The sequence below is a fragment of the Myotis lucifugus genome, unplaced genomic scaffold (genome assembly GCF_000147115.1).
Source record: "Myotis lucifugus unplaced genomic scaffold, Myoluc2.0 scaffold_4, whole genome shotgun sequence".
NCBI classification, from domain to species: domain Eukaryota; kingdom Metazoa; phylum Chordata; class Mammalia; order Chiroptera; family Vespertilionidae; genus Myotis; species Myotis lucifugus.
The window spans coordinates 17,445,512-17,471,934 of NW_005871052.1; the positions used below are offsets into that span (position 1 = coordinate 17,445,512).

At 38.9% G+C, this 26,423-nt stretch overlaps 1 protein-coding gene across 1 annotated transcript in view; it reads right to left on the minus strand.

Moving 5' to 3' along the window:
* Positions 1-26,423, minus strand: part of AR (androgen receptor) — a 293,861-nt gene that overhangs the window by 31,069 nt on the left and 236,369 nt on the right. The window contains exon 3 of the mRNA XM_006082935.3: positions 14,303-14,419. Within this exon, the coding sequence (XP_006082997.1) occupies positions 14,303-14,419 (117 nt within the window). The remainder of the gene's footprint in view (positions 1-14,302; positions 14,420-26,423) is intronic.

Sequence of the window (26,423 nt, forward strand, 5' to 3'; positions counted from 1 at the left end):
GGTTTTAATATGGAGGTTCTTGGACAAAGGCAGCATAGCAAAATATTTCAAATTCTAAGTGCCTCCTCTCTTATATCAATGCAAAATTTGAGGCTGGCTTGGCAGTAGAACAAAGCCTCACAACTGGTGGAGAGACAAGCATATGATATCAGTGAGCAGTGGAGGAGTGTGAGTGCACTATAGCTAGAAGTAAAAAGTAAAGCCTGATCTACTTTCTCCTGTCATCCTAACTTCAATAGGAAACAAGAGAAGTAGGCACTAGTTCTTAGATTTTGCCTCCTCTTTATGAAAGGTTCAAGTGTGTTTGTGTTGTTGAAAACAGAGTCACCTTGACTTTAAGAATGTGGAGAAAAAAACAAAACTTGTCTGACTCTAGTCTCCTGATCTGTTTGAAGAAGGGCTGGCTGGCTTCTTGGGGAAGCTCCTTCAGGAAGGGAATAAATGAGGTTCTTGTTTACTCAATTTTTGTGGACCAGCTAATACTACCTTCAGCTCAGTGATGGGGCCTGAGTTTCAGATCTGGGTCTTTGGCAGAGGCCCAGCAGAATGGAGGTAAGGAGAAATTCATGAATTGCCTACTAACCAAGTGGAAATGGCCATAGGAGCCTCAGATAGATACAGTGGCTTTTATCCAAGGTAGCACCTTCAGTTCCATCAGCAAATGTTCTTCCCAGCAACATACTGTGGAAAGCAAGCAACTGAGCCACAGCTGCAGTTGTGAGCCAGTGCCTGGCTGCTATCACATATGATCAAGAACAATAAAATAAAATAAAAACTCTGCTTGCCCTGGTTGGTAGATCAGTTGGTGAGAGTGTCGTCCTGATATGCCAAGGTTGTGGGTTTGATCCCTATACAGGATACATACAAGAATCAACCAATAAATGCATAAATGAGTGGAACACCAAAGCTCTCTCTCTCTCTCTCTCTCTCTCTCTCTCTCTCTCTCTCTTCCTCCCTTTCTCCCTCCCTTCCTCCCTCCCTCTCCCTTCCTCCCTCCCTGTCTTCCTCCCTTCCTCTCTCTCCCTAAAATCAATCAATAAAAAGCATTCTTCTAACACCATGATACTATACAGAAAACATCAATCATGATATAACTACATAAGTAGTAACTTACTACTTCTAGAGCTAGTCCTTACAATATCCCTGTGAGGTATGGAAACACTATCAGTCCCATGGGGGAGAATCATCAACTAAGAGAATAGCCCCAAGCCCCAGCATCAGAGTCTGTGTTCAGAGGCAGGGGCTTAAACCCTTAAGGTTCAGATTCCAGGTGTCTCTGGGCTATTCACTAGCACTCTAGAACCCTCATTCTGAATGAGGCAGGTCAGCCTTTCTTCAGTGTCTGGTCATTTTGAGATACTTGTAGTTGTCAACCTGGAATTTTTCCAATCTGAAAAAGAAACACTGTTGAATATAGCAGCTTAAAGATGGGCTTGCACCTAGCATGCCTGATAATCAGATGCCTAAGTCAGGTCCCCTGAATGGAGGAAGCATGCAAAATTGGGAAAGGCAGGCAACTACCATTTTGGATTGGGGATTCCTGTTCTCTTTTCTTACCCACCTTATGACAGAGGTGCAATGTAGTATGGAAAATTCTTTACTTGGAGTTGTTTTTTTGTCCCTTCTTTTCTGCTTTATTGATAAATATACTAAATTATATATACAGTGGGGCCTTGACTTACGAGTTTAATTCATTCTGTGACGGAGCTCGTAACTCAAATTACTCGTATGTCAAATCAAAAAGTGAATGAGTGAGACACCTGATGCTGGGCTGATGTTGTGGCGTTCACTGTGACGTTCGCTGCGCCAACTAGCCGTGGGTTATCTGAAGCTGGCTCGTAACCCAAATTTTAGCTCGCAACTCAAAGCAAAAAATCGGCCGAGAGACGGCTCGTATCTCAAAAAACTCGTTAGTCGGGACACTCGTAAGTCAAGGCCCCACTGAGTTGCCAGATTATTATGACCACCCCATCAGTACTTCGTTGGGCCACATTTTGCCTTCAATACTGCAGCGATTCTTCTTGGCATTGACTCTCGAGATGTTGAAAGGTGATGCAAGGAATCTGACACCATGCCTGATGAATAGCACTGTCCAGTTCTGTGAGATTTGATGGTTGTGGAACCAGCTGACTGATGGCACTTTTAACTTTGTCCTACAAATGCTCAATTGGATTGAGATCTGGTGATTGTGGGGGCCACCTAAGCAAGGTAAAGTCTCCCTCATGTTCTTGAAACCACTCCTGCACAATACAAGCACCGTGGCATGGCGCATTGTCTGGTTGGAAGAAGCCATCTCCATTGGGATATGCCATCAACATGATAGGATGAACTTGATCAGCAATGATACTTAGGTATGTTCTGCTATTCAGATGTTTATAATGATCTGGCCCTCTAGCACAGTGGTTCTCAACCTTGGCTGCACATTAGAATCACCTGGGAATCTTTTTAAAATCCTTATTTCTGGGCCTCATCCTCCAGAAATTCTGTTTCTTTGTTACTAATGTTGTGGCCTCACCCCATAACAAAGAAACAGAATTTCCGGAGGATGAGGCCCAGAAATCAGGATTTTAAAAAAGATTCCCAGGTGATTCTAATGTGCAGCCAAGGTTGAGAACCACTGCTCTAGCAACTTCAGCGCAAAATTATAGCTAATTTGCCTACAAACGTCAGGTGGTCATAATAATCTGGCCACTCAGTGTATAATCCTTTTTATTCCTTTTTCTTCTTTTTCTTATCTCTCATGGTATATATATATATATATATATATATATATATATATATATATATATATATAGTGTGTGTGTGTGTGTGTGTGTGTGTGTGTGTTTGCCTCTCTGTACACAGTGTCACAGTGTGTAAGAATTAGGCAGGGGGTGTGGAGAAGGAGGATGTGGAGGAAGAGAAGGGAGCTGGAATTTAACAGTCTCAATATAGACACTCAGAACCCAATAAAGACTCCCTATTCAGTCTTCTGAATTTCTTGCAGCAGCCAAATAATCCCATAATATTACAAGCATTATTACTCAGCTTGGAGATGAGAATGCTTCAAAATTAATGTCTATGTGCCTAACAGCTCACTAATCAAAGCTTCCATGCCTCATTTTCCACCCTCAGGAGAGTCCTCAGTCTCTTTCAGTTTTATTGTGGCCAGCATGACATACCACACTGTGCAGGCTGGGGCTGGTGACCTTTTGTCTTGGCCAGGATCCAGATTTTCTTCTTAGTTCCAAATGCCACTTCAAGTTTCCTGCAGGTGATTTCTTCAGGATTGGTGCTTACAGTTTTTAAAAGTGCTGACTTCTAGAAGGCTGAAATGTCCCTCAGCAATTAATTTTCACTTCAGCCACAAAATCATTGGCCCAATGGGGGGTATTAAGCAGGAAAAAAGAAGACATTTATATGCATGGCTTAAGAGATCTAAAAAAGTATAGCAAGGATTAACTAGACTGAGGAGAATGAACTTGATTTCAAAAGAGGTGATCCAAGGTAGTGATGCCATTTCCAATTTACTTCCTAGATATATTTTATCCTGGAAATATTATCAATAATAAACACCCTGAAGGCTCTTCTGGTTTCTGGGTGGCTGTGTATTTCCCTCTTAGTTCTACTTCATACAAACACAATCTCAGATAATGTGTAAAAGTCTCTATAAAAGCATCTTGCTCAGGGAAATTGTGTATTTATAAGTTCAGTATAATAAGAAAATATTTTAACCCCTTTTGAGATCTTAAGGAATATATCCTACAATTTGTAATAGCAGGTGATACTCTTTTTAAATCAAAGTAAAATGTTTTCAAACAGTTAAAATAAAACGTTTTCTTCCTGAATTGTTAAATTTGGAAAATACTTGCCTTTGTTCATATGACCTATTGTATGCTATGTACTTTTAGCTTTCTCCCTACTACCTTTGAAAAATATTGCCTATGACATCATTTTACTCTTTCAAGAGCAACTGAGGGATTTTGGAGCACTCACAGCAAAAATAAACAACAATAAAATCTTTCTGCTGTAATTACACTTTAAAAACTCAAGGATTTTAAGTGGAAATTTTACAACTGAGATACTCATTCAAGTACACGACATGGGGTATTATCCATTTTGATGATTAGAAAAAATTATTTATCCCTAACTATAGTTCTCTAAAGCACACTCTCAAAGATAGACTACAAAATATATATGCTGTCCCAGATAATTTAGTTTGGAGGAATTAAGAGATTTAGTTTCTGTCTCTCCATACAACAACTTTGCTTGAGAACTAAAAGTAGAGAGAAATATACCGTTTCTCTACAATGTGTCACCATATAAGTATATAACCAACTGGAAGATGGTGATTGACAGTTGATTCAAGGGTGATTCGGCCACAAAAAGGAAATGTTGCCATTGCAACAACAAGAATGGACCTTTGGAACATCATGCTAAGTGAATTAAGTAAGACAGAGAAAGACAAATACTATATGACCTCAGTTATATGTTGAATCTAAAAACACACTGAACTCATAGAAATAGAGAACAAATTTATAGTTACCAGACGTGGGGGTTAGCGGGTGGGGAAATGGGTGAAAGTGTTCAAAAGGTATAGACTGAGTTCAGTGTGTGTCATTTTGTAATAGTGTCAACAATAAATTAAAAGAATTTTTTAAACCCTACAAACTTACAGTTAAATGATAATTAAATTTTGGTTGTGTTATGTACAGCCTGTGACTATAGTTAATAATACTGTATTGTATATTTAAAAGTTGTTAAAAGAATAGATCTTAAAAGTTCTCATCACAAGGAAAAAAGCTGTAACTATGTATGGTGATGGATATTAACTAAACCTATTGTGGTGATTATATAGAGATGTGTATAAAATTACTATGTTACACACCTTTAATAAAATGTTATATATGTCATTATTTCAATAAAACTGGGGGGATCAGATTACAAGTGCTGTCATATGTTGTGCATGTTGGTTTCACAGTTTATTGGAGTATGCTGCTCTTTTGTGCATACCTCAGTTGTACATATCTGTAGGAAAACTCAGTTAGCTAAGAACTGTGGGAGGGGGAAGGTAGCACTTGTTACAATTGAGATTTACCATTTGCATCTCCAGCCTGAAAACTTTTAGAGCTCTATTATCGAGAGTCAAAGGAGAAACTCCAAGAAGCTGAGTTCCATTGTTGATTTTTATGATAATCTGCTGCCTGCTGTACTGGAGGTAGAGAGAATTCAATCATTGGGTAGGCAGTGGTACCCAAACTCTACAAATATGTGATTTCTAAGCCTCCTACTTTAGCAATGAGATTATGTGGTAGCTCCATGATGAGGATCTAGGTAGATACTGGAATTCTGGTCAGAGAGTATACAAAAGAACTGTTAAATTTTAGTGAAGAATGTATAGATATCCAAAATATTTAGTAATTACTCTGCACAATGCTGGAAGTCATTATATTTCTCAGAAATAATTTGTCTAGCATGTTCCTTGGGTTAGAAATATGTACCTGTGCCTGTGAGATGACTTGGGCAATAACTCTGTTTTGGCCTGGATTGCATCTCATCATTTGTGTATAAAAATAATACAGACCCAACATGATTTACTTTAGTGGTTTTAATATCCTCTGGTGCATATTCATTGAGACGTGGTGAAAATGGTCCATTCTTGGTCCTGAAGGCATTCTCTTTTTTAAATTGAATTTATTGGGATGACATTGCTTAATAAAATTATATAAGTTTCAAGTGTACAATTCTATAATACATCAATTATATATTGTATTGTGTTTTCACCACCCCACAAGTATCCTTCCATCACCATTTATTCCCCCCTTTGCCCTCTTCTACCTCCCCCCATCACATTTCCCTCTGGTAATCACCATTTTTTTTGTGTGTGTAATACTTTCACCTTTTTCACCCAGCCCCACAAACCCCTCCTCTCTGACAGCTGTTAGTCTGTTCTTTATCTATGAGTCTGTTTTTATTGTGTTTATTAATTTAATTGGTTCTTTACATTCCACATATAAGTGAAATCATATGGTACTTGTCTTAATCAGACTGGCTTTTTTATTTAGCATAATACTTTCTAGTTTCATCCATGTTGTCACAAAAGGTAAAATTTCCTTCTTTGATGTGCACATCTAAAAAATAGATGACCTGGAATAGGTGTATATCCAAGTTTTCCAAAAATGTATCCCAGAATACAGTAGTTTTGTAGGATATTAACAGGCATTAAGTGAAAAAAATGGTTTCTGTGGTTGAATTAAATGTGGGAATCCTGAGTTGCTAAGCTCCTCACTTTACCTTATTGCACTTACTTGCAAAGGTCTGTGAAATGCAAACATGCACAATAAATCTTCTTGAGAAAGACCATAATATGCAACTTTGCCCAAGATATTTGATCAAATAAATTGTTTTTCATGGACTACATCATGGAACTAGTTTTCTCAGAACCCACACAGAGAAACACTGGCCTATATCAAGACAACAGACTTATATAATGTAAGGATGTATGTAAATGATCAGTACTTGTAGGTAAGGATGTATGTAAATGATCAGTACTTGTAGGTATCAACACAAATAGAAGGAATCAAACCCTAAGAACCAAGGCTGCAATCTCTCTCTCTCTCTCTCTCTCTCTCTCTCTCTCTCTCTCTCTCTCTCATCTCTCTCCATCCTTCTCCCCCCTCTCTGGCCTACTATTAAATTTTCTAAAATTTAACTCTATCATTAATTGTCTTTTAAAAAATCAAGCAAATAAACAAAATCATATGTGAACATACGCAAATCTTCAACTGTCTAAAGTCTAAACCTTTAAGCATAATCAGATCCATTTTCAATGTGGTTTCAGCTTGTCTTCCCCATCTCCTCAGATCTAACCATATTAAACTGTTTGCTATTCCTCAAATCCTCGATGCATTTTTAATGTCTCTTCACCTTTATTCAACCTGTGCCCTTTGCCTTGAATGGCCTTTCCTGTATATCTCACTCAATATCTTTTTAGTCATTCCTATTTATCCTTTAAGATGAAGATGTATTCATTATCACTGTGTTTCTTTCCTTGTTTAACTTTTTGAGGGCAGGGATCATATCTTATTAATCTCTGATTCTTTAAAATGCCTTCTATAGTGTTTGGCACATAGTTGAAACTCAATAAATATTTTTAAACAGATAAATAGATGAATGAATAGATGGAACGATGGAAGGACTATCTAGATGGCTTCCTAGAAGGATGGATGAATAAATAGACAGATGAATAAATGCTGTGAAATCTGTGTCCTTAGGAACAATTCCATGAGTAGTATGTCAGCATTGGAATCCCTCAGTTGCACACAGGACAGAAGTATCAATACTGGGTTGCTCTTGAGCATGAAGAATGATGAAAGGTCTGGCATCAAGACTGTCTGTCTTCAATATTAGAAACCAAAGAATCCATGACAACATCAGACCATGACCAGGGGTTCCCTGAGCAATCCTCCCAACTAGAGAATTATGGAGATTGTTAAAACCCGCAGATCTGTTAACAGGTTTAAATCTCAGATGTAGAGTTCAGTCTCCCAATAGAAAAGACAATTATAGATAACCTCTGAAGAAAATGGTGCACACCTCAGAGTCTTACATGTTCTAGAGTTCCATGTTTCCTCTACTCTTTTGGGGTTTGGCTGCTACCTGAAAGTCTTGAAGGTCTACCATCTTCCTTGGTCCAAGAAAGGAGAAAGTAGCAGGCACCAATACTATTTATTAAAGGCTGAGAACTTTTTGTGTTGTGAAACACAAAACGAAGTAATGTCTGGGGAGGAATAGGAGAGAAAGTGAAAAGGGGGAGGGGTCAAGGGAGAAGACAGCAGATAAGAGCAATTTACTCTTTCTCATTCCATCTTGGAAACTGAGAGCACATCCTTGAGAAGCACAGAGGAAAGTGAGAAGTGTCTGTGATTTATTCTAAACACAGGCTGTGAAAAAACACATTTAATTCACTGGAGAGAAAATCCATTTCTAGACAGTTATGTTTATAACTTTTCTTAAATTCAAAGTAGTCAAGGGAGTTAGATTTTGGAAGCAGTTTGCAATATATGGTTTTTCAAAAGCAGCCATAAATGAACCATGTACAAAGAAAGTCCTATCCTTGTTGTAGATGGGCAGCTGGAAGCCTGGAGGTGGTGTTCAAGGAAACATCCTGAGAATACAATCACCTCCAGGATCCTTTCATAAACACCAAGGGCTGCTATGGAAAAAAGCTATGAACAGGTAGATAGGACTAGAAGCAGGAAGGAAAAGGCTGCATGATTTAAGTGTTTTAAGTACCTCTGAATTGAGAAGGTCCCATACCAAACAGTAGATGGAACACTATAGAAAAAAAAACCAAAAAACAGATTAGAGATCTTAAGGCCTGAAGACCGAGCAGCCATCAACTGCAGAGTAACAGATTCTCTGAGATACAAAGGCAGCCCTTCTGCTCTCCACTCCCTCACTAATCTATCTATCCAGTCTACTTTTAGACACACAATATATCTTACTTTGATGTGACATGAAGTAGCTAAAATTACTATGCAGGTCAAGGAACTCAAGTCTAGACTATCTATACTTTTGAAAGAAGTAGATAGACAATAAAAAAGAGCTGATAAAAAAATAAAAAAAGAGCTGATAAACTTACAACTCTTTTTCTGTGACTTTAGATATAAAATCAAAAACTAGTAATGCCATACAGGTTCTTGGGGAAGCCTACCATGCCAATTTTATGATGGGAAAACTGAACCTCAGAGGAGAGAAGAGACTTGTCCAAAGCCACATTCCTAGTTGCCATTTTGGAATGGATTATACAATTTAGAGCTGAATGATGGGAAGAATAAACAAAATTATGTTAATTATCTTTCAAGTTGATCAAAATGTCTATGCTAAACACAAATTTTATGAAAAGGGAATTCTAATGATAAAGTATTCAGAAGGGCCACTCTGTATTTATGCTTTCTTTCTTTTTCCCATTTTTTGAATAAAGGTGTGATATACATTGAATTTGAAAGTGAACAACAAACATAACAAGTATTTTCAGCAGGGAAGCAAGAAATGGAGACCTCAGGTCTGGAATTAAAAAAAGACCCTGAATAGCTGCAGCAATCCTGAGAAAGAAAAACAAAGTAGGTGGGATCTCAATACCAGATATCAAGCTGTATTACAAAGACACTGTTCTCAAAACTGCCTGGTACTGGCACAAGAACAGATATATAGATCAATGGAATAGAATAGAGAACCCAGAAATCAAACCAAACCACTATGCTCAATTAATATTCGACAAAGGAGGCATGAATGTACAATGGAGTCAAGACAGCCTCTTCAATAAATGGTGTTGGGAAAATTGGACAGATACATGCAAAAAATGAAACTAGACCACCAACTTACACCATAAACAAAAATAAAATCAAAATGGATAAAGGACTTAAACATAAGACAGGAATCCATAAAAATGCTAGAGGAATCCACAGGCAGCAAAATCTCAGACATATGCCAAAGCAATTTCTTCACTGATACTGCTCCTAGGGCAGTGGAAACTAAAAAGAAAATAAACAAATGGGATTACATCAAAATAAAAAGCTTCTGCACAGCAAAAGAAACAATCAAGAAAACAACAAGAAAGCCCACTGCATGGGAGAACATATTTGCCAGTGTTATCACCGATAAGGGTTTAATCTCCAACATTTACAGGGAACTCATACAACTTAACAAAAGGAAGATAAAAAACACAATAAAAAAATGGGCAACGAACCTAAATAGATACTTTTCAAAAGAAGACAGAAGAAAGGCCAAGAGACATATGAAAACACGCTCAAAGTCACTAATTATCTTACAGATGCAAATCAAAAGGACAATGAGGTACCATCTCACACCTGTCAGAATGGCTATCATCAACAAATCAACAAAGGACAAGTGCTGGAGAGGATTCGAAGAAAAAGGAACCCTCCTTCACTGCTGGTGGGAATGCAGACTGGTGCAGCCACTGTGGAGAACAGTATGGAGTTTCCTCAAAAAACTAAAAATGGAACTCTCATTTGACCAAGTCATCCCACTTCTAGGAATATATCTCAAGAAACTAGAAACACCAATTAGAAAGGATATATGCACCCCTATGTTCATAGCAGCACAATTCACCATAGCTAAGATTTGGAAACAGCGTAAGTGCCCATCAGTAGATGAGTGGATTAAAAAACTGTGGTAAATCTACACAATGGAATACTATGCTACAGTAAAAAAGGAGTTCATACCATTTGCAATAGCATGGATGGAACTGGAGAGCATTATGCTAAGTGAAATAAGCCAGTCAGAGAAAGATAAATATCACATGAGCTCACTCATTTATGGAATATAATGAACAACATAAAATGAGAAACAAAAACAGATCCAGAGACAGAGAAACATCGATCAGACCATCAAACCTCAGAGGGAAGGTAGGGGAGGGTGGGGGTAAGGGGGCGAGATCAACCAAAGGACTTGAATGCATGCATATAGGCCTAACCAATGGACACAGACAACAGGGGGGTGAGGGCATGAGTGGGGGTTGGGGGGTAATGTGGGTATAAGGACACATATGTAATAACTTAATGAATAAAGAAATTTAAAATAAAAAAGTAAAGAAAAAGAAATGGAGACTTAAGTTTAGCAAAATGGAAAGGTTTGTTTTGCAAACAATGATGTCTAAGACGGTAAACATTTGGGTTCTTACTGACATGGTACTTGAACATCTGCACTAATAAAAGACAAACATGCAAATTGACCATACCTTCGCTATGCCTTAAGCCACACCCACCAGGCAATCAGAGCGATTATATGCAAATTAACCCAACCAAGATGGTGGCCGACAGCCACAGAGCTGGAGCAAGCAGGAGGTTTGGTTGCTCCAGTGATGGAGGAAGCCAAGCTTCCCGCCTGCCGCGGCCGGCTCTGAGCTCCACTCAAGGCAACAAAGTTTCAATTATAGAAGATAAATAAACCCCAGATGCCTGCTTTCAGCTGGCCGTGGCCACGGAGCTGGAGCGAGCAGGAGGCTTGGGTTGCCCCTGGCATCGGAGGAAGCCAAGCTTCCCTCCCGCCCGCCCTGGCCAGCTCTGAGCTCCACTCAAGGCTACAAAGTTTCAATTATAGAAGGTAAATAAATCCCAGAATAAAAAAAGAAAAAAGAAAAAAAGGAGAGGCTGGGAGCTTCTGTCGCCAGGGGGGCTTGGCAAGCCTGAAAACAGCCCTCAGCCCCTCACCTAGGCTGGCCCAACCTCCATGGGGTGAGGGTCCCCACTGGGGGGGGGCTTGACCAGCCTGCAAACAGCCATCAGCCCCTCACCCAGTCTGGCCAGGCATCCCAGTGGGGACCCCCACCCTGAAGGGTGTGTGACCAGCCTGCAAACAGCCATCAGCCCCTCACCCAGGCTGGCCAGGTACCCTAGTGGGGACCCCCACCCTGAAGGGGGTGTGACCAGCCGGCAAACACCCATCAGCCCCTCACCCAGGCTGGCCAGGCACCCCAGCCATGCACCAGGCCTCTTTCCTATATAATAAAAGGGTAATATGCAAATTGACCCTAACAGAAGAATGATTGGGAATGACTGGTCACTATGACACACACTGATCACCAGGGGGCAGACACGCAATGCCAGAGCTGCCCCCTGGTGGTCAGTGTGCTCCCACAGGGGGAGCTCTGCTCAGCCACAAGCCAGGCTGACTGCTGCCAGCACAGCAGTGGTGGTGGGAGCCTCTCTCGCCTCCTCAGCAGCGCTAAGGATGTCCGACTGCAGCTTAGGTCTGCTCCCTGCTGGTAAGTGGACATCCCCCGAGGGCTGCTGGGCTGCCTGAGGGATGTCTGACTGCCAGCTTGGGCCTGATCTCCCAGGGAGTGGGCCTAAGCCAGCAGGTGGACATCCTCCAAAGTGTCCCAGACTGCAAGAGGGCTGAGGGACCCCCCCTGAGTGCACAAATTTTCGTGCACCGGGCCACTAGTAATATATAATTATCTTAGTTACTAGAATCATCTCTATAAAGATCTTGACAGTATTTTTGGTTTGAGGTAATCAAGAGTGATTTCTGGTGATTCTCTGCCTGTTGGAGCTGTTACTATCATAGGATATGCCAAGTAACTCAGAATAAGAGCCAACTGGGAAGTGCTGTGAACATCCTAACCAGATAAATTACTAGTAACCTCACTGTCATAATAAACCCTCACACTTTGTCCTTTACCAAAAATGTTCACATTTATCATATCATATGACTCCCTTTATAGCTCTGTGAGAGTGATATTTCTAACCTTACAGATGAAGAAATTGAGACATACACAGGGCACAATAAATAATGGAGTTGGGCCTTTAACCTAGGTCTTCCTGATTCCAAAGACAAAGGCATTTACATGACATAAAAATCCTTTTATCTTATAGACATTTCTTGAAATTTGCCTGCCTGAAGCTCTATTGCCTAGCATGGTGCCTTGTACATAGTAGAAACACAGTAAATATTACAGAAATGGAAGTGAAATAAAGTCAACCACAGCACTTTTCAGCTTATTTTCATTGTGTTTACCAAGCCTATTCAAAGTTTAACTTGTTCAACTGTATAAAGTCAATTTGTAAATTTACCATACCACTCTCACCAAAGATTTATAGATTTATGCCTGTCTTCTATAAGGAGTAGTAAAATGATCTCTTATACATAAACTCCTTTTCAAAGGGGTTCACTGTAATCATGTCATAGACTGCTTTATAATAGAGGATGCTGGCTGAGACATGACACTAATTTTAAGATTGGGAGCCAACTGTATTAGGACTTTGGTTGCCATTAGGCTTTACCTGCATCAAAGTGGGCATATCAACAAATGGAAAACTAAGGGGTTCTCTACTTGCAAGCCCCATCTCTTATACACAATTCACAGACAGCTAAATGAGAGTTCAGTGTATCAGAAACCTCACATGGGGTCATAAAATTCACATGGAAAAAACTTCCCTTTTGTTTTCCTTCTGCACTCCCCCATCCCAGTCTTATTTCTTCCTCCCCACTACAATTGAGATTTATCTGGAGAAGCCAAGCAAACAATAACAAGGTTGATTTTTTTTTTAATATTTGAGTTTCATTTGATGTGACTGCCTGGAAAACCACTCACAGAGCATCTGCCTATGATTTCTGGGAATACTAGACACTACTTGAAAGGCTTCTGTTAAAACCATCTCATATTGAGCCTGGATCAATTTATTTGCAGTACTTTTGTCTGGTTAAGGACTATTACTGGCCTATAAGAAAGGGAGTATAGAGTTATCCACATGAAGACCCACACATGGTTAGAAAACAAGTTGGTTTTTATAAATATGCACATAGGTATTGAGCATAAAAACAACAACAACAACAACAAACAAACAAACAAACAAAAACTAAAGATGGACAAGTGCTTTAAATTAGCCTTGAGAGGGGAGGTGAGAGGGCAGGATTCTGGGCGCATACGTTTTCCTAGAATCTGATAGGCTGATAAGGAGTATTCAGGTATGAAGCTACAGTTTTAGGCATTCAGAAGTAGATTTGTCTTTCCTCAAGTTCCATTTTGAAATCAAAATAGACTAATGATCTTGCTTTACTCATGAAAGGTGCATCTTTCTGGAAGTGGAAGGCAGCAGAGATGACTCTAGCATTAAACAGATGTGAACATGAAGAAATGAGAAAATGGTGGGGGGTATAAGTGTCAGCAAAGCTTTTCTGGAATGGTACCAGTGCTTATGATAGACACAGACTAGGGAAGAAAGAACCTTATTATGTGGAGTCGCCATTGAAAGAGCTGTATCTTACCTCGGTCAAGCTACTGTGCTACCAAAATGAATGCTTTTGGAAATTATCAATAGATTTGCAAGGAAAAGGGCATGATTAAAAGACCTGTTCATCCCTAGGAGGTGTGGGATAGGAAATTGGCTCTGCTTGGCATCTTAGTCATAGGCTCCAAAGAAAAGCAGCTTCTCTTTCCAGGTGGCCAGCCCTACAATATTGGCAGCAGTTAACTGATGGATATTCTTGGGTGTTCAAGGCCAGCCTGTGCCTGGGTCATCCTGCACCTCTAATTGTTCTGAATTTCTTAGTTCTCTCATCCTAGCCACCATTTAACAACATAAGGCCAGTACCATTATGTCCTCTGGGGAACCCTTCTTAGTCAAGTCCACACTCATCCCTGAAGAGAGTCCTGCCTGATTCTTGCTTCATACCTCCTGCTCTCATGCTTAGCCCAAGAATGGGGTATAGCAAAGAGGAAAATCTGGTTTAAAGAGAGAACCAGAGAATGAGAACGGGAAAGGGAAGAGAAGAAAAAGGAATAAAAGTATCATACCTCCCAGAGTCATCCCTGCTTCATAGCATTTCCGGAGGCGACAAGATGGACAATTTTTTCTTCGGAATTTATCGATGGTGCAATCATTTCTGCTGGCACAAAGGTACTTCTGTTTCCCTGGGAGAATAAATATAAAAGTAGATAGATCTGTTAATGGTTTTCCAGAGTATCTCTCCTTAAGTATTTCTAGGCAGCAAGGGCATAAAGATATATCCTGCCACATGAAAGAAGTGGACAGAGAATGGCCCTAAACAATTTGATCACACAGAATCTATTAAACCAGACTGGTTTAATTCAATGCTATTCTGTTTGTTTTCATAGGGATGAACAATTCAGGTCCTGATGACATCTGCTTTATCAGGACTACTGACTGGTATGTTCAATAAGATGATCTATGTATTAACCTTTACTAAAAGCCAGTAATGCCCATGAAAAAATGATCATTGGTGGAAATTGTCACTTTTCCTCTTCCTGACTCCTGAAATCATGCTTGAACTAATAACATTATTTTTTTTCTTTTTGTTTATATTTTTCTTGATTTCATAGAGGAAGGGAGAGGATAAGAGAGATAGGAACATCAATGGTGAGAGAGAATCATTGATCTTCTGCCTCCTGCATGCCCAACACTCGGGATTGAGCCTGCAACCCAGGCATGTGCCCTGACCTGGAATCGAACCATGACCTCCTGGTTCATAGGTCACACTGGCTGGCAACATGTTATTTTTTACAATAAAAATATAGGTAAAACTTTTACAAAAGAGCATTTATATAGGATTTCTATTTGTTTTTAAATTGCTAGTGATCATACCCCCAATTCTGTAGATTATAAAAATCAAACAGATAGGCTCATTCTTTGTGAAGTGAATCACAGCAAGTGAAAGGAAGTCCTCTGAAGCCAAAACAAGAGAAATGATCACTGTCATGCACACCTTGAATTGTCATAGATACAAAGAAACATACATACACAAACACAAACACAAACACAGAGATCCTCAGGATCACTGCTACTCAAAGAAAGACATGGAGGTTCACTCAAAAAAAAAAACCACGTATTTTATTCTCGACATCTTCACCAGCACTTGTTCGTTGGTTTATTGATGGTAACCATTCTGGAAGGTGTGAAGTGATATCTCATTGTGGTTTTAATTTGCATCTCTCTGATGATTAGAGACATTTAGCGTTTTTCATATGTCTATTAAGCCAACTCTTAAAGGGAACCCTTGTGCACTGTTGGTGGGAATGCAGACTGGAGTTTACACAAAAAATTAAAAATGGAATTGCCTTTGGACCCAGCTATCACATTTCTGGAAAGATATCCTAAGAATCCCAAAACACTAATTCCAAAAGAATATATTCACCCCTATATTCATTGCAGTGTTATTTACAATAGCCAAGATCTGGAAATAGCCCAAGTGCCTATCAATAGATGAGTGGATAAAAAAGCTGTGGCACATTTATACAATGGGATACTATGCAGCTATAAAAAATAAGGAACTCTTATCTTTTGTGATAGCATGGATGGACCTGGAGAATATTATGCTAAGCCAAATAATCCAGTCATAGAAAGACAAATACCATATGATCTACCTTATATGTGGTTATCTAATGAACAAAATAAACTGAAGAACAAAACAAAATCAAAGGTACAGATACATGGAACATTCTGTTAGCTGTCAGAGGGGTGGGGCTGGGGTAGGGGGGACTGGATGAAAGAAGGTGAAGGGATTAGCCAAAGAACATATGTGTATAACCCATAGACACAGACAACAGTGCTGTGATGGCCAGAGGTAAGGGAGGGCAGGGGCTAGGTGGTGGTGGGCAAAGGGAGAAGAAGTGGGGACATGTGTAATAGTTTCAAAAATAAAATTTAAGTTAAAATAATAGAATAAAATTCATATCTCTCTGGGAAAAAACAAACAAACATTTCATTCTATACTTTTCCTCTTTGCTCATAGTACAGGCCTGGCACTCAGTAGGGCCTCATTAAAAAATTGACTGAATGAATACACAAGAGGAACAGGTAGATCCACAAGCATAGAGTCACCTGCAGAAATAGACGAGATGCCTACCCTGTTGCTCTAAAACACAGAGAACTTCTCCAGCCCTGTCCCAGCCTGAGCTTCAGCATCCCTTCCCTCCACCCCATACTTTCTCCAAGTCCTGGTTGTTTTTCTCTCATTTACTGCTGTACTTCTTTAGTTTATTAGACAGACTGGGATTTTAGGGATGATTCTTTTGGCAGAGGAAGATTGTCTGTGGTAGGGAAAGGAAGAGAAATTGAAGATTAATAGCTATTTGATAGCATAAAAAAATGGCCACAAATTTACAGCTTGGATTTCCTCTCCCTTCACTTAGCCTAAAATGCATAGATCAGGCACAGAAAATATCTATATAATAAAAACCCAGTGGTCGTAATGCCGTAACGACCAACGACCGGTCACCAGGAGGCTGCATGCGCAGCGAGTTGTGCCTGGGTGGGCAGGGACTTGACTCTGGGTCCCACGGTGCCCCGGGACTCAGGGAAGTCCCGCAGCACTGGTGGGACTTGGGGGTCCTGGGTCTCGCATGATTTCCTGCGGGTCTGGGTCTCATGCAATTTTGCGCACTATTATAATAGGTTATTATAATAGGCTATTATAATAGATTATTTCATATAGGAGTGTCAATAATAACCAGTTCAGCAAAAATTTCCTTTTCCATCCCTCCCCTCACCTCCCCTTTCCATCCCTTCCCTTCCCTCCTTTCATTGCCTTTGTCAAAGGAATCCAAAATTTCGGGGTTAAAAAAAATCGCACCAGTACAAACAACCCTTGCATTACAAGGATGAGTTCTGGAGAGGTCTTGACTTGCCTGAAGAACACTAAAATACTGAATTGGAGGACCCCCAAAGGATAAGTAAACCTATCTATTATGAATGAGGCTTGTATTAGGGAATTTAAATATATTATTTAAATGGAGCACCTCAGTAGTTTTTTGAGGTAGGTACTATCATTACTTTCATTTAACAGATGGGAAAATCTAAGTCTTTTAAGCCAGTACTCTTTCTATTATAACAGAATTTTATGCATATAAATAGAACTTACTTTGCTAGCAGCTTTTTTATTTTGCTTCACACTGATGATTGTAATGTGTACACAGAAAGGATGGTGTTACAAGTGTCATTCAGTTTATTAATGGGTATTAGTCCCAAGAGTTCAGGCTCTGTATCCAGTGAGTTTGTTTCCAGTGCCATGGGTGTTCTAGAACTGGGGCTTCTTTACAGTACTAGTGCTGCTGCAAACCTCAACCCATTACATTGATTACTGAAATAAGGTCAAGTCAGGAGTACTTGACTTCTTTGAGGAATCTCTACTTTCAAGGAAAATATTAGCTACTAGACCACAGTTTGCGAAGGAATGGTTGCATGGCCAATGCAATAGGGCTCCAAGAGGAGTTTTAAATTCCACTTCTGAAAGCTAACCATCCTGTTAATGAGAGAGGATACAATGGGAAAAGAATAAAATTGCTTTTTTTCAATTTGGAGCTCAGATAGTTTCCTTAGCTATAGTTCATACCGTGTCCCAGAGTACTTCTTGGCCTAAAACAAGGTGACCTAAAAACACAAATATCCTTTATAATTTATCCAAAAAGAAGTGCAAACCTCAGTATGACTAATGCCATTGCATATTAATTTATTTGGCCTCTATTATGGGCCAGGCATTGTACTAGTTTTTTTATTATACTTTTATATTACAGTTTATATTCAGTATTATTTTGTATTCATTTCAGGTGTACAGCATTTTGGCTAGACAATAGTATACTTTACAAAGTATCTCCCCCAATATTTTTAGTACCCACATGGCACCAACATAGTTATTACAATATTATTGACTATATACTCTGTGCTGTTGTTTACATCTCCTTGACTATTCTGTAATTACCAATCTGCACCTCTCAATCCCTTCACCTTGTTCACCCAATCCCTGAACCTCCCTCCTTTGGCAACCATCAGTCAGTTCTCTATATCTATGAGCCTGTTTTTATTTTGTTTATTTATTTTTATTGAATTTATTGGAGTTGCATTAGTTAATAAAATTATATAGGTTTCAAGTATACAGTTCTATAATACATTATCTGTATATTGTATTATGTGTTTCTATTTTGTATCTTCATTTATTTTGTTTAGATTCTACATATAATTAAAAGCTCAGGTAAAGGGTGTCCCAAAATTCACACAAGAAGTAATTTTGATAGAAAACACAGGTTTATAATTTAAAAATTGTAAATTTTTTATTGATTCATAAAGTATACACTATAGGGTTATGTATGGAATAGGATATCGGGTAAATGGCCTCCATGGCTTTGCTGGCACATACACACTCTTTTGTTGAAATTTTCCATGACCGTTTTGCATAAATGTGGCTGAATTTCGATGAGGCTCATTTTCATCTTGATGGCTTGGATAATCGACAAAATTGTTGCATTTTGGGTTCAGAAAATCCCCTAGTGATTGTTGAGAAACAAATGCATCCACAACGTGTCACTGTTTGGTGCGGATTTTGGGCTGGAGGCATCATCAGACCATTCTTCTTCGAAAATGCGGCTGCTCAGGCAATAACAAAAGAGTGCGTACGTGCCAGCAAAGCTGTGGAGGCCATTTACCGATATGCTATTTCATACATAACCCTATACTGTATACTTTATGAATCAATAAAAAAGTTACAATTTTTAATTACAAACCTGTGTTATCTATCAAAATTACTTCTTGCGTGAATTTGGGACACCCTTTATTTGTCTTTTATCTGACTGACTTATTTCACTTCCATTATACCTTCAAGGTCCACCCATGCGGTTGCAAATGGTAAGATATCATTCTTTTCTATGGCCAAGTAATAGTCCATTGTGTATGTATGTACCAATGCTTTTTTATCCACTCATCTATTGATGGGCAATTGCGTGGCTTCCATATCTTGGCTATTGTAAATAATGCCATTATGAACAAAGGGTGCATATATTTTTTCTAATTCATGTTTTGCATTTCTTCAGATAAATCCCAAGAAATAGAACAGCTGGGTCATAAGGCAGTTCCATTTTTAATTTGTTGAGGATACTCCATACTGTTTTCCATAGTAATTGTACTAGTCTGCATTCCCATCAGCTATGCACAAGGGTTCCCTTTTCTCCCCATACTCACCAATACTTGTTTGTTGATTTATTGATGATATCCATCCTGATGGGTGTGAGGTGATGTCTCATTGTGGTTTTAATTTGCATTTCTCTGATGATTAGTGATTTAAAGCATATTTTTATATGTCTATTGGCCATCTGTATGTCCTTTTAGGAGAAGAGTCTATCAGGTCCTTTGCCTACTTTTTAATTAGATTGTTTGTTTGTTTCTTTGTTTTGCTGTAGAGTTGTATAAGATCTTTAGAAATTTTGGATATTAACCCCTTATCAGATGTATCATTGGCAAATACATTCTCTAGTTCAGTAGGTTATCTTTTAATTTTTTGATGGTTTCCTTTGCTGTGCAAAAACTTTTTTTAAAAATATATTTTTATTGATTTTTCACAGAGAGGAAGGAAGAGGGATAGAGAGCTAGAAACATCGATGAGAGAGAAACATCAATCAGCTGCCTCCTGCACACCTCCTACTGGGGATGTGCCAACAACCAAGGTACATGCCCTTGATCAGAATCGAACCTGGGACCTTTCAGTCCACAGGCTGACGCTCTATCCACTGAGCCAAACCAGTTAGGGCCCTAGTTTCATTTTTGCATGTATCTCTCTAATATTCCCAATACCATTTATTCAATAGTCTTTATCGCAATATATTCTTGCCTCCTTTCTCAAATAGCAAATGACCATATAGGTATGGGTTTATTTCTGAGCTCCCTATTCAGTTCCATTAATCTATATATTTGTTTTGATGCCAGTACCATGCTGATTTGATTACTATAATCTTGTAATAGTATAGTTTGATATCAGATAGCATGATACCTACAACGTGTTCTTCTTTCTCAAGATTTCTGTGGCTGTTCTTTGAAATAGACCATTGATATTTTGATACGAGTTATACTGAATCTAAAGACTACTTAGGGTAGTATGGCCATTAAAATATGTTAATTTTCCCTATCTGTAAGTACAGTATATGCTCCCATTTATTTAAATCTTCAAATTTTTTTCTTCTGTATATTTCTATTTTCTGAGTACAGGTCTTTTACCTCTTTGATTAAATTTATTCCTAGATATTTTACTTCTTTTGATGCAACTGTAAGTGGAATTGTCTTTTCGTTTCCCTTTCTCATAGTTCATTGTTAGTGTATAAAAATGAAATCCATTTCTGAATATGTATTTTGTATCCTGCTACATTACTAAATTCACTTATTAGTTCTAGTAGTATTTGAATCTATCACTGAGTGCAGCCATAGCAGATGTTTAATAAGTATCTTCTGATAGCTTGGAGTGCACATCTTCTATGTTTCAGGAAGTATTCTAGGAAACCAGGGAAACAACAGTGGATAATGCAGTCAAAGGCTTTGCCTTCAAGTTGGGTGATCTTTTGGTGGAAACCAACAAATAATAAATGTTATAAAAATAAATTAGATATTTTCAGATGGTGGTACATACAATTAAAGAAATGAAATAGAGTGCTGTGATAGAATGGAAAATTAATTTAGGTAGAGTTGGGAAATATTCTATAATGTGGTGGCATTTAAGCCTGAATAATATGAACCAGACATTTAAAGAGCCAGCGGAGCAATAGTCTCAAAGAAGGAACAGCAAATGAAAGGCTTAAAGTTATAAATGAATTTGGTGTGTTCTTGGAATAGCAAGGTGGCCAGTGTGGCTGGCATAAGATAAGGGAGGGGAGGTGGTAAGAAAATTTGACTGGATTGCAGAACCAGGTTGTGCTGGGCAGTAATTCTCCATCTTGGCTATAAGTTAGAATCATTGGGGACCTGTTACAAACTACTTATGCTTGGTTTCACTTTCAGTAGTACTGATTCAATTTATTGAGGTAAAGGGTAGGCACTGTGATGTTTTCAACATTCCCCTATTGCTTCTGATGTGAGAGCTGCTGATATTGCAACTTGCAGTTGAGTTGACTGCTTAGGGAGTTTTTCAGCTGACACCAGATTAATAGGATGAATGTTTGACATTGCAAAAGCATTTGACAGTCCACAATGCCCCTTGCCCTTTTTTACTCCTTTGGAAATGAGTGAGGTCGAAGCCATTCAAATGAGTAGTGTGGGAAGCACCAGATAATGTTATTTTGATGAGATTTGGAAAGACCTTCTAGAAAAACTACAGGATCCAATCTCATCAAGTAAAACTCTATGAGAAATAGCCAGCTCACTTCTGCTAAGGTTATTTGACATATGGTCACACCCATGTTTTATATTCTCAAGCTTTCTTCCCCCTTAGGTTCTGAGTTTGGCTTGCAGTGACTCATAAAATCAGATTTTTAGTATCTCTTCCTAATTTCACAATCTGTGCTATCATATTAGTAACTTGAAATCAGAATATCTACATCATGAAAATCAGCAAATGCTACAAATATCAGGGCTCCCCACTGCTCCCTGCCCCTGGAAGACAGGGATACAGTTTACTAGCACAGCACTGGTTCTGTTTTACTTCTTTCTAGCTGGGTCTTATTCTCTTGTTCTTCTTTCCTTGAACTTGCATCTGAGCATACTTATGGGCTTTGGTAATATGATTGAAATCACAGCTTGTATAGACTCAATTGTATTTTATAAACATATTACCATCTTCTCATGCTTTATTCAGTAGATGCATTCCTGAACAGTAATGTATAAATCACATTTCTTTAAAATAAATTCTCATTTATATGTAGAGTGGGGATTGACCATTTAAAGAAATTGTGTTGAGGACTTCTGTAAGATAAAGACAATAATCCTTTGTAAAATGAACAGTAACTATTTCTTTTATAAATATTATCAAATCCAATTTTTTCATAATAATCATTTTACAACCTTTATGAAGGACAATTTGGCAAAAGTTGCAAAATTAAAATTTGCATTGCTTTGACCCAGCACGTTTTCACATGTGTGACATGACATATATACAAGAAAATGCAATGCAACATTGTTTATAATAGCAGAAGACTGCAACATAAATGTCCATTAATAGATACAGACATACAATGCATCCATTAAAAAATGAGCCAGTTCTAGATATACTGAGATGGAACAATCTCCAAGATACATTGTAAAGTGGGGGAAAAACAAGATGTAAAACAATACAGCACACTAGTTCTGTGAATAAAATTGATATATTTTCTGTATATGTTTATAAATGCATATACTATGTCTACAAGGGTACAAAAAAAACATTAGTGGTTGCCCCAGAGAAACAAAACTGCATGTCTGAGGTTTGGAAGGGTGGAATTATTTTTTTTTACTCTTTAACCTTCTGTGATTTTAAAATTTTGTATCATGTGCATGTATTGCCTACTTTAATGTATACATTATGTTAAAGGTCTGTTATAAATGTCACTGTGACCTTGAGAGAAATTCTTTCCTCTCTCTGAGATTCAGTATTCCCATCTACACAACAAGGGAGTTAGACTCCATACTATTTCAGAGAAGAAACCAAAAGGGCTATTCCTAGCACATCCTAGTTCCAAATTTATAGAGTCAGCATCACAACAAGTGGTTGCCTATTCACCATATGGTATAATTGGGGAATCTGTTCTTATAATAGGGTCAGAGAAAATGTCTCTATTATTAACAAAAGAAATGCCTATTGAAAACCCAGCAGTCCAGCCTGTGTTGAAGTCTGCAGAGGAGAAAGATAATCATAGCTCTTTCCTTTTAGGAGCTTGCAATCTAGTGGAAGATAAATACGCATGAAGCAGCAATAACACTAAAAAGTGAAGGAGAGTTCTGGAATGTGGCAAGGAGGTGTAGGTCATGGCTTGATTTCAATGGTTCACCATAAGGTTTTGGACAAGTCATTGCTTTCCTTTGAGCCTCAATTTCTTCATATCTAAATGATGGGAGAGTGTGATGAAGAGAATTCAATAATCTATCAATAAATTAATATTTAGCAGAGAGATTAAGAGACTATTAAGCAGAAACTATGAAACTTCTATTACCTGTTCTTAGGTATTTGTTAATTGGCAAAAAAGTATGGTGTGGTGGCAGGAACACAGACTTAAAAGTCAGAGGGACTGGGTTATGAATCCCAGCAATCTGACTTACTAGTTGTGGCAAATAGTATAATTTATCTGAATCTGTTTTCTCTTTAGTAAAATGGGGATCATATCATCCAATTTTGCATAGCCATGATAATTCAAAATAACGTATGTGAAGCAAAATTTAGGTACATGGTAAATGAGAGCTGTTTGAATAGTGTGTATTCTCCTGGAATCACCTGGAATGCATGAAGAGTTGAGTAAGGCTGAAATTACTGGTGAAACCTATATTGTGTAGCACTTAAGAACTATCCTTAATTTTATTGATTTATTAAGTACTACATTTAAATAAAGAGTTTTAATCAAATTATTCAGATTTTTCTTCCCAAATAGTTCTAGAAAAAGGCACTGAGATCAAGTTTTGAAAATGAAATTTAATCTGCTGCTCAGATGCACAGCTACTTTGTGCTCTCATTCTGGGTGCTGTTCTTATTTGATTTCCTAAAAATTTAAAATTTATTTATCAAGATAATTATAGTGTAGATCTTACCAAAACACTTGTATGCTCTGGAGAAGATTAAAGACAGACATAAAGTAAGAAAGAATGAAGGGGAGAAGTGGGGAAGAGAGAGAGGAGAAAGAGGAGGAGGAGGAGGAGGAAGAAAGGTGAACAAAGAAGAAGAGAGTAGGAAGAGAAAATGCAGGGGAAGAAGAGGACTAGGAGAAAGGGTGGAGGTGGGGGAGAGGCAAAAAAGAAAGAGATGAGAAGAAAACACAAAGAAAGGGGAAAAGAAAACAAATGGTATATAGAAAGAGAAACCCAAGCCTAGGTTTCACTAAGGACTTAATGAGATGTGTGACAGCTTCAAGAAATGTTGTGCTCAACATTGCCTGCAGTGTCACTGTCATCTTTATTGGGGGTGGAAATATTCCTGATTGGAGGAGGAGAGATGTGAGTCTGCATTGCAATGATCTCATAGCTACCTTCTCTAAGTCTCTTCCAAAGAATCTTTTGAGTGAATTTCCCTTAGGCCAGGGGTCCTCAAACTACGACCCGCAGGCCACATGCAAATACAAATATTGTATTTGTTCCCATTTTGTTTTTTTTTTACTTCAAAATAAGATATGTGCAGTGTGCATAGGATTTTGTTCATAGTTTTTTTTAAACTATAGTCCGGCCCTCCAACGGTCTGAGGGACAGTGAACTGGCCCCTGTTTAAAAAGTTTGAGGACCCCTGCCTTAAGCAGTCACACTGTGGTGGATGCAGCACACTAAGAAGCCAAATTTCTTTTCTGACTCTAGGAAAGCCCCACAAAGGGGCCAAAAGAGTGAGATTGGACATGCTAGAAGGATCAGTGGAAACTATATAGAGAGAATGGAGCCAATGTAGTATAGCAGGGGGAAAAGGAGGCATTATAGTTCCACATTTTGATTTCAAATACCTGCCCTGCCTCTTACTAGTTGTAACTTGGAGCAAGTTACTTGACTTCCCTGGACATCAGTTTAGCTTGATATAAAATATAAGTAACAACTCATAGTCTCAGAACCAAGATGGCGGCATAAGGTATAAACCTGTACGTGCTGCCCCCCACAACAATATTAAAACTACAACTATAAAACAAAGCTGCTATCATCCAGAACCATGGGAAAGCTGGCCGAGTGGAAGTTCTACAACTAGAAGGAAAGAAAAAAGCACATTGAGACCGGGTAGGCGGTGCAGAGGCACCAAGAACAGAGGTATGGAGGCGCGCGTGAGGCGGCTGCACCTGGAAGGAGATACAAGCTCTTGAATGCACTGAACTCATTTACGGGGAGACTCTGGGGTCCCAGACTCCTATGAGGAGAAACTGGACTGTCTTGCAGCAGGTCGGAAAGCGAGGGTGGCTTTCTTGTAGAGCTGCTCGCAGGGATCATTTTTGCTGTGGGTGCGCAGGACTCGGGGATGCAGAGACGTGGAGTTGCAGAGACGCAAGGAGTCGTGGAGACTGCTGACAACAGCCATTGCTGTTGCTCCGCCCTGGTTATTCTCTGAGATCCCGCCCCACTCAATTTACATCCCCACCCAAGCTGTGCCCAGCAGCACAAAGAAATCACTTGCACTTTTGCAGCATAACCTAACAAACTGCAGCTGGGTCAGAGAGCTCCAAAACCCAAACAAAGAGGAGATATCTGCTGATATCGCTGTAGCTCCTGCTGGGTGGACTCACACAGTGGTTGACTTGGAGATCCAGAAGCCAGGGTACCCCTGGCCAGATACCAGATTTAAACTCCTCACATCCATAAGGGACACACTCAAGAAGCAGACTCAGTGAGCACCAAAGCTCCACTGAAGCAAGTCCTACCCCATAAGGGTGTCTCCAGCACAGCAGTTCTTCCACTGTAGACACAGTGGGTCCTCGCAGTCAGCCAAAAATGCAGATACAAAGAAACATGTCACAAATGAAAGAAATGGAGGAAAGCAAACTAATGGAGGACATAGAGTTCAAAACCACAGTTATAAGGCAACTCAAGAACCTTCTACGAACCTCTGAGGAACTTAGTGAGACCTTCAAGGATCTTAATGAGAATACCAAAAAAATGGAAAAGGACCAGTCAGAAATTAAACATACACTGACTGAAATTAAAAATAATATACAGAGATCCAACAGCAGACTAGAGAATCCCAAGAATCAAGTCAAAGATTTGAAACACAAAGAAGCAAAAAACACCCATCCGGAAAAGCAAAACGAAAAAAGAATCCAAAAATATGAAGATAGTGTAAGGAGCCTCCGGGACAACTGCAAACGTACCAACATCCAAATTATCGGGGTGCCAGAAGAAGAGAGAGAGCAAGATACTGAAAGCCTATTAGAAGAAATCATGACAGAAAACTTCCCCTACCTGATGAAAGAAATAGATTTACAAGTCCAGGAATCGAAGAGAACCCCAAATAAGAGGAATCCAAAGAGGACCACACCAAGACACATCATAATTAAAATGCCA